General features: G+C 34.3%; 1 protein-coding gene and 1 long non-coding RNA gene across 4 annotated transcripts in view; one reads left to right on the top strand and one right to left on the bottom strand.

Moving 5' to 3' along the window:
- Positions 1 to 14025, top strand: part of LOC126735456 (armadillo-like helical domain-containing protein 3) — an 82296-nt gene that overhangs the window by 31940 nt on the left and 36331 nt on the right. For both annotated transcript variants that reach the window (XM_050439449.1, XM_050439448.1), the window contains exon 7: positions 9820 to 10048. In XM_050439449.1, the coding sequence (XP_050295406.1) occupies positions 9820 to 10048 (229 nt within the window). The remainder of the gene's footprint in view (positions 1 to 9819; positions 10049 to 14025) is intronic.
- On the bottom strand, positions 10951 to 12201 carry LOC126735458 (uncharacterized). Of its 2 annotated transcripts, none has more exons than XR_007660409.1 (2): positions 11483 to 12201; positions 10951 to 11417 (listed from the first exon to the last, which is right to left on the bottom strand). It is a non-coding gene; the product is annotated as an uncharacterized LOC126735458 (long non-coding RNA). The 2 variants fall into 2 exon arrangements; XR_007660410.1 differs by having other exon boundaries at positions 10951 to 11382.

The raw sequence follows: 14025 nt of genomic DNA, 5'->3' as shown, positions 1-14025 counted from the left end.
GAAAGTTCATCTTGTTCAAGTAACTCAGTTATTCTGGGATTGATGGCTTCCTATAGAAATTTCAAGTAATTTTCAGCACTAAGATTTGTATTGATAAAAAAAGGTTCGACAATATGATCTCTCAGGTTATCGGCCCGTACATTAAGGTATTGAGGTCGCTGCGTATGTGTTTTTCGAAATAAATGAGGATTAGTGTAGCTCCAGTATCGACGGTTGTGATTATTGACTTCACCATCTAAATATGACGAATACCCATTTGAATTCGTCCGAGAAACAGACATTGTACGGCAAATTTCTCTCACTATTTAACCTATTAAAGTACTAATTATACACGACAATCAAAATCATCTTCATTTAGGTCATGTACTTGTTTGATTTTGTAGGTATGATATTTGTGTAATTTTAAAATTACACATTGGTATTTTTAGCCACGTCTGATGCGGTAGCAATTTTTCGAGCAGATCTAACAGGTACCATTTCAATAAAAAAAAAACATGCTTTATTGTTATTAACAAAGAACAATTGTTCTAAACAAAGCTACCTTAAATTACTACCACTAAACTTAACCACTACACCCCATACACACTCGAGTTCCAAAACAAACATCAGAAAACAATACATAAGAACAGCAGAAAAAAATACATAAAAAGTAAATTAAATTCCATAATTATCCCCTCAAGTATAAGACAGCAAAGAATTCTAACCATACAAACAAATCAAATCAAATTCAAATACTGTAAACTTACACTTAGGGAAAATTAGAATGTGTCGACGTAGTATTCATCCAGTGAATAGTAAAATTTTTCGGTCAAAAGTTTTCAATTTACGTTTAAAAGTGTCAATACATGTTGCCTCCCTGATTCCACCGGGTAAACGATTGAAAATTTTGATTCCCTCGTAGAAAATAGATTTTTTACTTAATATGGAGGAGGAGATTGGAAGATTTAAATCGTTCAATTGACGCGTTAAGTATCTTGGATTTGGGGTTATAAATTTAAAGCGATTTGCAAAAAGTAAGCAGGTCACTTTCTGAATGTAGAGGGAGAAGACAGTGTGTATGCCCAGCCTAACAAATAATGGGCGACAGGAATCTCTTGGTTTAGCCCCACAGATGTAACGTACAGCACGCTTCTGTAAAACAAGCGGCATTTGTAGAAGGTAGGCAGCTGTATTACCCCAGAAGCAAATGGCATACCTAAGGTGGGATTCAATTAATGAAAAATATACAGATCTTCCAAACTCCATGCCAAGCTCCTGGGTAGCCGCTCTGACTGCAAGACAACCTGCAGACACCTTTTTGCAAATACCGAGGATATGCTCTTCAAATCTGAGTTCTCTGTCAATGAATATACCCAAAAATTTTGTATTATCTAACTGCTGAACTACTGAATTAGAAAAAGGCACGTGGTCTAGAGCACACTTAAAACACAATAATTTGGTTTTTTGAGGATTTAGTGACAGCAAGTTTGATTCAAACCAGAGATTTACTGCCTGAAGATCAGTTGCTAATGTAGTTCGCAGAGTATCTGTGTCTGGGCTGTGCCAAAGAAGTGTGGTATCATCGGCAAATAGAGTAAATTTCCCCCGTACATTAAGATTGGTAAGATCATTTATGTATAGGAGAAAAAGTATAGGCCCCAAAACTGAACCCTGAGGAACTCCCAAGGTGATAGGATCGTAATCAGAGTACTTAGATCCTACAAGCACTCGTTGTTGCCGATCTTGCAGATAGGAAGCAAACCAAGAAGATGAAACTCCCCGAAATCCATAATGATGAAGCTTCCGCAGCAGAATCCTATGGTAGACACAATCGAAAGCCTTCGACAAATCACAAAAAACTGCCGCCGAAACTCCACCAGTATTTATCTGGGAGTAAAGCTCATGAAAAAAATTAAACATGGCATCATTGGTACTGGTATTTTCACGGAAGCCAAATTGAAGTCTGGTGAGGATATTTTTGGACTTTAAAAAGGACATTATTCGATTTTTAACCAGTTTTTCGATTACCTTTGATAGCGTAGACAAGAGAGAGATGGGACGAAAGTTGGAAGGATTATCAAGAGCTCCACCCTTGTGAATTGGGATAACTTTAGCTGATTTTAGGCAAGATGGAAATATCCCCTTGCACTAAGAAAGGTTAATTGCGTCAACTAGTGCCTTTAGCGCCGTTTCTGGAAGGTTGAGAAAGATCTTAGCTGAAAGGTTGTCTTCTCCAGTTGAATTTTTATTTTTTTCAGTATACAGAATATCCTTGAGTTTGTTTAGGTTTGTAGGTATAAAGAAGAAGGAATTTGGAACATGAATGGCTGGCATAAAGGAAAGAGGATCCACAGAAGGGTTCAAATTTTGCTGAAGTTGTAGAGCAATATTAGAAAAAAAATTGTTAAAATCATTGGGAGAGACTTCAGGGCATTGTCTTGACTGCTTACCACAATTGTGACGAATATCATTAATAATTTTCCAACTCTCCTTATATTTGTTAGATGATCCACTTAAACTGTTGGAGTAGTAAGTTTGCTTAGAGATTCTTATCAGACGACGATACAAGGCTCGGTAAGAATTGAAATAGTTATGAAAAACTGGAGAGTCAGTGAACTTTCTTATTGTGTGAAGAGATCTTAGATTTCTTGAAGATACTTTCAAACCCCTCGTGAACCAAGATTTTATAGGTTTGGATTTCGGTTTGATTTTAATCATTGGGAAGGAAGCATCAAAGAGCTTAACAATTTTTGTGTGAAAGGAGGATAAATCGAAAATAGAATTCCAGTACTCAAGAGCTGACAGTTGACGAAACTTACTAAAGTTATTAATACCAAAAATTCGACCATATCGCTGTGCAGATACACTAGATTCCTTTTGTATATTTGCTATTTTACATAGTCTACTATTTTACATAAAGCAGAATTTGCGACTGTACACTCCACGGAGTCATATGAAAAATTAGAACAAATATAGTCAATAGTGGAGCTTGTTGACTGTGTTATACGAGTAGAATCTTTTACATGCATATGTATATTAAATGCCCCCACTAGATGATCGAGGCGTAGAGTAAAGACAGAATTTTTATCATTAAAGTTGATATTAAAGTCTCCTGTAAGAACTACGTAAGCCGCCGATTGAATTTCAAATAAAAGTGCCTCTAATTTTAAAAAGAATTCGCTGCAGTCTCCTAGAGGAGATCTATAAATACAAATTACATATAAGTTTATGGATTTGGAGTAAATTACAGTAAATTCAAAAGTCATTTCCTTTAGGAGATGGTTAAATTTATCTACCTGTTGAAAAGAGTTGTGTTCTAAAAAGTTTTTACATAATAATATCATACATCCACCATGAGAAGACAAAATCCGACAAAAACTAGACAAAATAACATAATTTGGTAGATCAATAAGCTCACCCGGTTTAAGCCAGTGCTCAGTAAGTAATAAAATACTAGGATAGTTTAAGTCATGCAAAAAAAGTGAAAGTTCACTAGTTTTATGTCGCAGAGATTGAATATTTAACAACATTAGAGTTAGTTGGCTAGGTAAAGCATTAGATTGAATGTGTTTTACATTTACATGATTGTTACTATCTTGCATGTCAAGTCAGTTTACTATTCCCAAATGTTACATTGGACTGAGATGTTGACAGTCTTGGTGAAAATTTAATTTAATATTATTTAATTGACAGAAAGAAATCAATGAGATAATATGACCCAACACTGCAATTTCTACCACTTCATTTCGCACTGGATGCTAAATTTCATTTTTTCTGTTTTGTACTGATCCTGTTTCTTGAAACTTCCTCATCAAACCCATTACATAAGGATGATTTATCTTTTTATCTGGATTAAATGCACGTGCTGCTACTCTAGCAGACTTATTTTGTTGATAATAAAGATCCACCAACTCAATTCTTTCTTGCAGCGTATAAGCCATTGTTATCAATACTATCAATATCACTAGGACTAGATTAAACAAAACACCGATGCCATAATAAAAATAATTAAACTAACAAAAGGGTCGAAATATGCATGTATTTAGTGCATATTGTGACGTTGTTGTCAAAATAACATGAATTTTCTTGTTTTTTCTTGATTAGAGATAACAGCTGGATCATTAAAAAAAAAGAAAAATTATGCAGGCAATAAAATTCTAGGATTTAAACTTTTGAAGAATGTCAGCCACGTTTATTCATATTTCTTGACAACTAATTCATAAAATAAAAAATAAAAATAGGGCTATGTAGAGAATAAAATTACATTTAATTCAAGGTATCACTCGACCCCTATTTCCAATAAAAAAAATTACATGGGGGCTTTGGGGGGTTGATGGGATGGCTTCAGAGAATTTCTGTCAATAAATGTCCCCCTCAATATTAAATTTGACGTGTTCGGCCGTTTTCGGCTAAACAATTTATTTTTTACGATTTTCAGGGTGGACTGTTTCGTCTCGGACACCCTATTGATAATATATATTGATAAGTACATTCTAGAAATATTTCTTATTTTATTTTAATGAAACATTTTTTATAATCAATTGGGGGCATGACGGGTCCATCAGGAGACCTATATGCACAACTGCCTTGGCAGCCCACTGTTTCGACAAATTCATAATCAACTTATCATTCTCGTCGAATGCCGCCTTTAACTGCCACTGTACCACCCTGAACTGCCCCATTTAACCATAGCTAATCTCAAAATAAGTTATTATTTTTAAAATGTTCAATGGAAACACATACTGGAAATCTCTTTCTTTGTTTTTTAAGATCTGGATAGGTCTATTTGTCCAAAAACAAGAAGCAAGAAGTAACTGCTAATCTTACTTATTTTTCTATTTGCCTTTAATATTTTAATATTTTTAGGACTAGCCGCAGAAAAAATTAACATATCCTTACGTCTGCAGTTCATCTTATGACGTTCCGCGTTTAAACGTTCGTTTTTGTATTTGTTCTTTGTACTTGATTCGGAATTCCTTAAGCAAATGTAATAGTCCGTATTACTAACTGTTTAAGCGCATTTCTTTACATTCGTTCTTAGTAAATTATTCCAAATAATATCGACGACCGCAAAGGTCCGTTTATAGTATTCGGTGTCTGAGTTAATTTTTCGAATTCCCTAAAATAATATACCATAAAATACCTAAAGTTATTGACATCCTTTTTGCCAGAGAGCTTTCATGGCGTAGTCTGAACATAATTATACATCAGCAACATGGTTTTGATTTGTCTGAGGGTAAATCTACCGTAACTAATTTGCTTACATATCAGCAATACTTGTTGGATGCTTTTGAGAACCATATTCAGGTGGACAGTATTTGCCGACTTTTCGAAGGCGTTTGACAGAGTGAGCCATGGACAGTGGGTCGAAAAAAAATTTTTTTTTGTTTATTTCCTAATAGCAAAATTATGTTGTATTATCATTTCAAGAGCAACCATTTAAAATATTATTGAAATATTTAAACTCTAAGAGCCCGCGCAAGTCCGCCGCATTATCGTCAAATTTGTAAAATAAGGTAATACCTTGCAAGACACTGCAAGTCTTCCTATATTCTAATTTAAGACGTTTGCTTTACAGTTAATTTATTTTATTCTTTTACAGACCTTTCATGACCTTGAATCTATTTTTAATAAGCAATGCATGCTGTTTAGTCACTGCAGCCAATCGCGCCGCGGTCACTACAATGCTACATTTAGAATGAATTAATCTCTGAACGCGTACGGTCGTGGTTATCTGTTTTGTTTATCAGAGCTTTACTTCGCGCTAATTTCTTACTAAATAGTATGGAAAGTAAAAGAATAAAGTACAAGTCCCATATTTGGAACTATTGGTAAACTAAAAGAAAATGTGTTACCAACTTTCCAAGATGTAATGAAGTTTTACGAATGGACGAGAATACAACTTAAAATTCAACAAGGAAGTAACAAAGAACCGTCTTTTTCTCAAATCGCAGACATAGTGGCTCAAAAAATTGAAGATATTTGGCAAAAATCATCTATTCCTATGGTCTCACACACACGAACTATTCAGATTTTAAAAACGTACCACGGAAAGTGCAAAAATCACATTAAATCTCTAAAAAGGTTGACAGAAGAAAAGAAAGCCTTGTTTTTGCGCCAAAGTGAAGTTTTGTTTGATATTTGTTCCTGTAAATGTAAGGATCTTCTTCATCTCTGTAAATGTTCGTGTGAGTCGAAGGTACCCAAAGAAGAACACGCATTTTTGCTTGACCAGAGGGGCGAAAGAAAAATGCTTATCGGTGGAGTAGATCTTGTGCGCACTTTAGAACTGAAAAAAAAATTGGAGAGAAAACGTAAGGGTTTAAAGTAAACTCATTCCTAGTTGTGATCAACCACAAAAAGAAGTGTCTTCCTCTGCTTTTACGGATTTTGAGGAACGTTATGTATCGCCCGTAAAACACAACGTAGAAGATTTGCCATCCACTTCACAAACCTCCAAAAAGGAATCTGTGAAACGTAAACGTTTTCCGACGCTATCGAAAACCGCTGACCGTTATGGTGTTTCTGATAGAGCGGCGGCTGCAATTGCTTCGGCGGTATTAGATGACATATCTTCTGATGTAGAGGTAATAGATAAATCTAAATTAAGAAGGGAAAGACAAAAATTACGGGATACGCTTTTGCAAGAACAAACCAATTTGCAGCTTCCCGCGTTGTACTTTGATGGGCGCAAGGACAAAACTTTAAAAGTCATGGCAAAAGCAGGCAAAAAATACAGAAAGGTGGTAGTCGAAGAACACATTTCTGTCCTGAAAGAACCCGGTTCTTTGTATGTAGGTTATATTACCATTATTACTACACCATTACATGGTACTGCCAGAAGTATTGAAAGGTCTATTAGTGCACTTCTACAATCAAAACGTATTTGTTCTGACGAATTGGTGGCTATTGGTTGCGATGGGACAGCAACTAATACTGGAAAGAACAACGCAGGTGTAATTAGACTGTTTGAGAAGAAGCTTCAGCGACCACTACAATGGATAATTTGCATGCTTCACTTAAATGAGTTGCCTCTGAGGCATTTGTTCAACAAGCTAGATGGTAAAACAACTGGTCCACATTCGTATAATGATCCTATCGAAAAACAGTTGGAAAAATGTGAAATAAAACCCGTTATTAAGTACGAAATAATACCAAGTCAGCTACCAGTAATTAAAACAGAAGATTTAAGCATGGACCAAAAGTATTTGTACGCGATAACGACAGCCGTAATCACTGGAAACTGCCCCACCGACTTAGCCCATAAATCGCCAGGGAAAATTTCCCATGCTCGCTAGTTGACTACAGCCAATAGAATATTGAGACTTTATGTTGCTACAATACATCCGACTGAAAATTTATGTCACCTAGCGCAATTTATCGTCAAAGTATATGCCCCTGTATGGTTTCAGATAAAAACACATCCTTCTTGTAAAGATGGGTTCCGCAATTTATGGAAATTGATACAAAATTCTCGATATCTATCAAAAGAGCTAAGAGACGTAATAGATCCAGTCATTCAACGAAATGCATATTTTTTCCATCCAGAGAATTTACTCTTAGCCATGTTAACAGATGAGCAAAAGAATATTAGGGAATTAGCTGCCAGAAGAATATTAAAGGCACGAGATTCATTGGCACTAAGAAGGCAACTACGTATATTTGAAGTACCGGCAGTAAATTTTAATGCTTCGTCTTATATTGATGTAATAGACTGGCAAGAAAATAACAACTGTGATCCTCCAATCCTCCGAAGCTTCTCAAATGATGACTTAAAAAAAATTGTTGCATCAAATGGTGACGAAGATTTAATTTTCATTAGACTACCATGTCACACACAAGCGGTAGAGCGGACGGTCAAATTAGTGACAGAAGCATCAATGTCTCTGTGTGACAAGAAGTCAAGGGAAGGCCTGATTCATGCTAAACTCTCATCTAGGAAAACAATGCCCAAATTTGAAAGTAAGCAAGATTTTCATGCATAATGGCATGTTATTAACAAGACTTTAGTTGTAATTTTGTGTGTTTTTTTATATTTAGCATTAACGATATGTTTCTACCATTAAATTCCTAATGTTTATAAAACTTATTATAATTAAAATTCTGGATTCACTATCGTCATGCCCTGAAACTATTTTGTCTTTTTTATCAAAATTTCAAAATTCATGCGCGGGCTAAAGATAAAAGTTAAATTAACTTTTTTTTTCTTTTGTAACTTGTTTTTGTGCAATGCAACATAATACAGCTATTAGAAATTAATAAAACGATTTTTATTTTTTCCCTATATAAAGTGACCCACCCTAATGGACATCTCATTAAGAAGTTGCGTGCGATGGGTCTAGGCAATAATCTTCTGAAGTGGATTGATAGATTTTTGTGGAATCGTATTCAATTGGTGTGTATAAAGAACATAATTTCTGAAGAAATTCAAGTTTCTATCTGGTGTACCTCAGGGTTTCCACACATGGTTTATTTTATTTATTCTATTTATTACTGACCTTTGTTTTGTTATAAGTTACTCGGAATTTTTATTATATGCAGACGACCTAAAATTGTACAAGGTGATAAAATCCGCAATTGATGCGCAACTTTTACAAGCTGATGTGGATAGTGTTTTTTTTATGGTCAGTAAATAACGGTTTGAAGCTTAATATTAAAAAATCCTTGAGAATTTCTCTTGGTCGTTCTCTAAGATTAAGTGTGCATCATTACACAATAAATGGCTTGGTTCTTAGATCTTCTACTACTGTTACAAACTTGGGTGTGTTACTGAATAGTAAATTGACATTTCTGACTCATTATGATGAGATTGTCAATAAGAGTATGTGTAATCTTGGTTTTGTTGTGCGTAACTCTGGTAAATTGTCTGTTTTTTGTTTCAAGATGCTCTACTAATTAATTGTTCGTTCTGAACTTGAATATGTCTTACCTGTATGGTCACCTTTTTATTCTAACCATGTGGAAGCAATTGAAACCGTTCAAAAAGCATTTCTTCGTTCCCTAGACTTCAAGGCTGACATTAACGAGAATTTTCATATTAATTATAAGATAATAGAGGATAAATATATCCTTATAATTAACACACCACAATTAAACTATTTTACTCATATTTTGTAAGATAATAAATTATATTTTTTATTGCCCTGATATTTTGAAAACTTTACCATTCCATGTCAATATCAATAATAGATGTCAGAATCCTGCTATGTTTCGTTTGCCTTTCCACCATGCTAATTACGGATTCTTTTCTCCAATCACCAGAACGATGAGAGTATTTAATAAGCTTAATCTCGACCCCTTACCAAGATAGGTCTGTTAATTCATTGAAATTGAGACTTAAAAGGCTAAAGTGCTGAAATTATCTGTAAGGTTATGTTTTATGTTTTTAAATTTTTTATTTTCTTTTTGGTCTTTATTTTTGCTATAGTTAAGTTTATTTTCATATTATTGATTATTGTTATATTCTTTGCCATTTATTGTTATTGCTATGTATTTTATTATATTTTTTGTAAACTGGCTTTGCAGTTGAAATAAATAAATAAATAAAATGAATGTAAAGTAATTCGCTTAAATAATTAATAATACACACGCGTCCTGTTTTTTTCAAACGGAATATTACGAACGAACGGATGTTTTCGGCTAGGAACATTTCTGAATGGAACATTTGTTTAATGGTATTGGAAAAGTGAACGATTGCGTCCCCTCTAAATTAATGTGTTGTAGGATAAAACAACTTTATTATTTAATATGTTTACAGTTAATATCAAGATAACAATTATTTATTTTTAAAATATTTGTTTATGGTCGTCTCTCAAGTAACAACGCATATTTAATTTTTAGCCCTAAGATACTCAATGGGCGAAGGTGATTTTAAAGAAGATGCCCTGAAATTAAATAATGCCTTGTTCAACGTACGAGCAATTATTAAACATTTCAACCCAAAAATTGAACAGTGGCTTGCTAGCAATAACCTATCCACGCCCACCGAGGAACAAATATTAGACATCGTTAAAAAGAATTATGATAGCTTAACGCTTAAACTGCAGGATCTGCTAGATCATTACGAAAGGTAGGATTTCATTTAGCATATTAGCGTTTAAATATAAGCTTTATGTAGTCCACTTCAAAAAGATGCACATAGGGATATTGGAAACCGTTAAAGATACACGGTGAACCAAATGGGGAAAAAGTTGCGCATTGACGTGCTCATAAGTATAAATAATTTATCTACATCTACTTCTTTGAACTCGGTTTAGCAACGGATATACAGGGAATAAAAATTGCGTTTTATAAAATCTTTTATATCTTGTTTATAATAAAAGATACAAGAACGAACTTTTCAGCGTGTGGGAAGTATGAGCGGAAATCTGAAAATAAATTAAAAAAGATTTAGGCTCACTATGTTGAATAAGGCTGAAATTAACTTTTGTTTTTCTTATGAGAGCCATATTGAATTTGTATCCAAATTTCCCTTTAGAGATGCTTTTCCAACCAATTCCTTTTAGAAATGCAACCATGAACATGTTCGGTCAAGATAAATAATTAACATAAATTCAGATTTCATGGTAGTAGGCTTTAATATTTCTCTTCATTTTACCTAGGTTACTGTAAAAGTTGAATTTGTTGTTAGTGTAATTAATAGTAATCGTATGTGTAATTAATTGTGAGTTTCAAAATGAAGACTTTTCAAATGATGAAAAATACGATATGTTAAAGTGTTTTATTCTCTGTCATCGAAATTAAGCGGAAGCTGAAGAAATTAATATTTATATATACAGTGCGAGTCTTAACTTGGCGTGTTCGGAAAAACGCTGGGACATGTCAATTGAGATTGTAAGTTGCGCATTTTTTACAATAAAAAGTTTTTATACAGGGTGTGACATGTAGGCGGGGCTAATACCAACTTACTTATTTTAAATTAAGCACCCTATATGTTATTATATTTTTCGATTCTCCACAAAATTCCAAACATTTTGATGTACCATATGCCATACCTTTATTCGATTATTTGTAAGATACAGGGCCTTAAAAAAATGTATTTCATAAACTTAAAGAGGGTTTTTTTAAATCTTTTTCTTTAATAAGTGTTCAAAATGTAAACCATTTACTATTTGGCAATGCGCTAAACGTACTACAAATTTATTTTGAACGTTTCTTATGCATTCTGGAGAAATGTTTCAGACACTCTTGCCTTATTCTAGTTTTCAACTCCTCAATATTTGCCGGCTTGGTCACATAAACTTTGGTTTTCAAATATCCCCATAGAAAAAAATCCAGCGGCGTCAAATCGTGCGATCTTGGTGGCCATTCAAAAGGTCCTCTTCTGCCAATCCATCTGCCTGGAAAAATAGTATCCAGATAGTTTCGAACAGGTCTTGCAAAACAGGGAGGCGCACCATATTGCTGAAATCAGATGTTTCTATTCGGTATAACAGCTTCTATTGGATTAGGGAATAAAACAGCTAGATTTAGAATTAGTTTTTCTTGTAAAAACTGTAAGTACCTTGCTCCATTTAAATTTTCGTCAAAGAAAATTGGGCCTATCTATAACTTGCTGACCTAGAATTCCTGCCCAACCTTTTAATTTCTCTGGGTGTGGAGTGTGGCCTTGCCTCATCCAACATGGATTTTCTTGTGCCCAATAACGGCAATTTTGACGATTTACTTCTCCGTTCAGCATAAATGTCGACTCATCGGAAAAGAGAATGTTTTCTGTAATAAGATTATTATTCTGCATTAATTCCATAAATTGTTCACAAACTTCAATTATTCTATCTGCATCATCCTCATTGTGTTCCTGGAGAATTGTTAGTGTATAGGGATGCAATTTTTCTGCTTCAAGAACCCTTACTACTGAAGACTGGCTCACTTTTAATTCGTGCACTATCTGCCTAGTGCGAATATTAGGATTTTCTTCAATGGCTAATAACACATTAATTTTGGTGTCTTCATTAAGCGCAGATCAACAAGAACTAGTTATTGTTCTTACTTGACCATTTTCCCGAAACTGTTTTTCAATCTTGCTTATAGTACTTTGAGATATGGGTGGTAAATCAGGACACTTCTGTCTAAATAAATGCATAACTTCATTTTGAGTTCTTGTTCTATCTCCGTACCCAATCATCATTAAGATTTCAAACTTGTGCTTTTCACTTAAATAACCGATTTCGTAAAAACATTAAAAGAAACTGATTATCTGACAGTAAAGGCACTGACAGTAAAGGCACGTCTTGTAGCAATGTCAAAATTATGAAAATGCCACATTTTCATAGGACATTCATTACGAAAAAAAACTGTTTACTGAAACGCATATTTTTTTAATTTAAAACATTTTTAAAATAAAAAATCGAAACTTAAAAACAGGTAAATAAAGGTATGGCATGAGATACATTAAAATGTTTAGAATTTTGTGCAGAATCCAAAAATATAATAACATATAGGATGTCCCATTTAAAATAAGAAAGTTGGTATTAGCTCCGCCTACATGGCACACCCTATATAAAAAAATTTAATGCAAAAAATGCGCAACTTACAATCTCAATTGATGTGTTCGAGCGTTTTTCCGAACACGCATCCATTTATTTATTATCGAATTTATTCCACGTTACAGACTCGCCACTGTATATCCAGAACCACGACATCCTGGTAGAGGTATGTTTAGATAGTCTGAAAGTCTATTAGTCTGAAAGACAACCTTATAGCTTAGTGGGACCTTAACAATGGTAAAGAACAACAAACTTCCAGACGAAAAGAAAAATTTGATAATGCAAAGCGTGGTTGAGACACCTTGTACGTCTTTTGGTCAAATTGAAGCCAGGACAGATGTTGCGCGGTCAACGGCGAATAGTTTTTTAAAGCATCAAAAATATCACCGCTATCGTGAACGGCCCTGCCAGGGACTCCGGAGTGGCATTACGATTAGAAGAATAAATAGAATTTTGTCCGTAGTTTATATAAAAAAATACATAACGAGATACCAAACATTTTATTAAAAGTCATTTGGTCAGATGAGAGCCAATCGACTAACTGTGGATTATTTAATCGTAAAAATATAATTTATTGGTCAGATGAAAATCCACGGCTATTTTGTCAAGTTAGGTTTAACACCTGGTTAGGTATTCTGGGTACCCACGTAATTGGGCCCTTTTTTTAATAAGAAATTAAATTTCGAGAGATATTTGAACCCCTTACCAATTAACGTAGCGCACTTATGAAACCAGTAGTTTCCCTGCAAAGCTTGTATTTCCAACAAGACTGTGCTCCTTCATATGATGGACGGTTTATTACAGAATTTTTAAATAACGAATTTCCCAACAAGTTGATAGGCATCCTGGGACCAGTAAGATGGCCGGAAAAATTTCCTGACATAAGACCCCTTGATTTTTTTACATAGGGTTTCCTCAAAAATATTGTAACGATATTGTAAACACGAAAGCAGCTGATTCTTCGTCATTCCGGAATGACACAAGTGACACACTGCACGACGTCTCGAAGGTCAGCGTATCTTCCGGATGAATGTCAGCCGAGTATATTGCCGCTGCGAGTCAGATGTCATTTCAGTGCAGCGAAGTCCGGAATCTTGGCGCCAGATTTAAATCACACATAAATAGTTATGAATAAATACGGTGGAAATAAATATTTCGAGTAGTAGTAAGTGATCGTGTTTCCTAGTGTAAGTGTGTAAATAAATTAGTTATTAGTATATTAGTTAGACTATTTTTTTGATTGTTTTAATTCACACCTAACAAATGGGTAAAACCGCTATAATATTGTAGACTGTACGTCATACGAAACCAAAAAAAAGTTGAGACACGCTGTCAAAAGAATTAACTCTAGAAATGGTCAGAAAATCCTGTGAATCAGTAATGAGACGAGTGTGCGTGGGAGAAAACGGTGGATTATTTAAAAGCCTACTAAATAATAATGACTAATAGTAAAACTACTCTTATAGTAACTAGTCTTCGTCCGATTTTACCAATTTGAACTTAATTTCTACCCTTGGCTTGTATCATGTAGTGTTGTTCTCTGCTTCTTTTTTTGTTCTTT

This window comes from Anthonomus grandis, chromosome 4 (genome assembly GCF_022605725.1).
Source record: "Anthonomus grandis grandis chromosome 4, icAntGran1.3, whole genome shotgun sequence".
NCBI lineage: Eukaryota > Metazoa > Arthropoda > Insecta > Coleoptera > Curculionidae > Anthonomus > Anthonomus grandis.
Note: the sequence above shows the minus strand (reverse complement) of the source record. Positions and strands in the feature narration are given on the sequence as shown.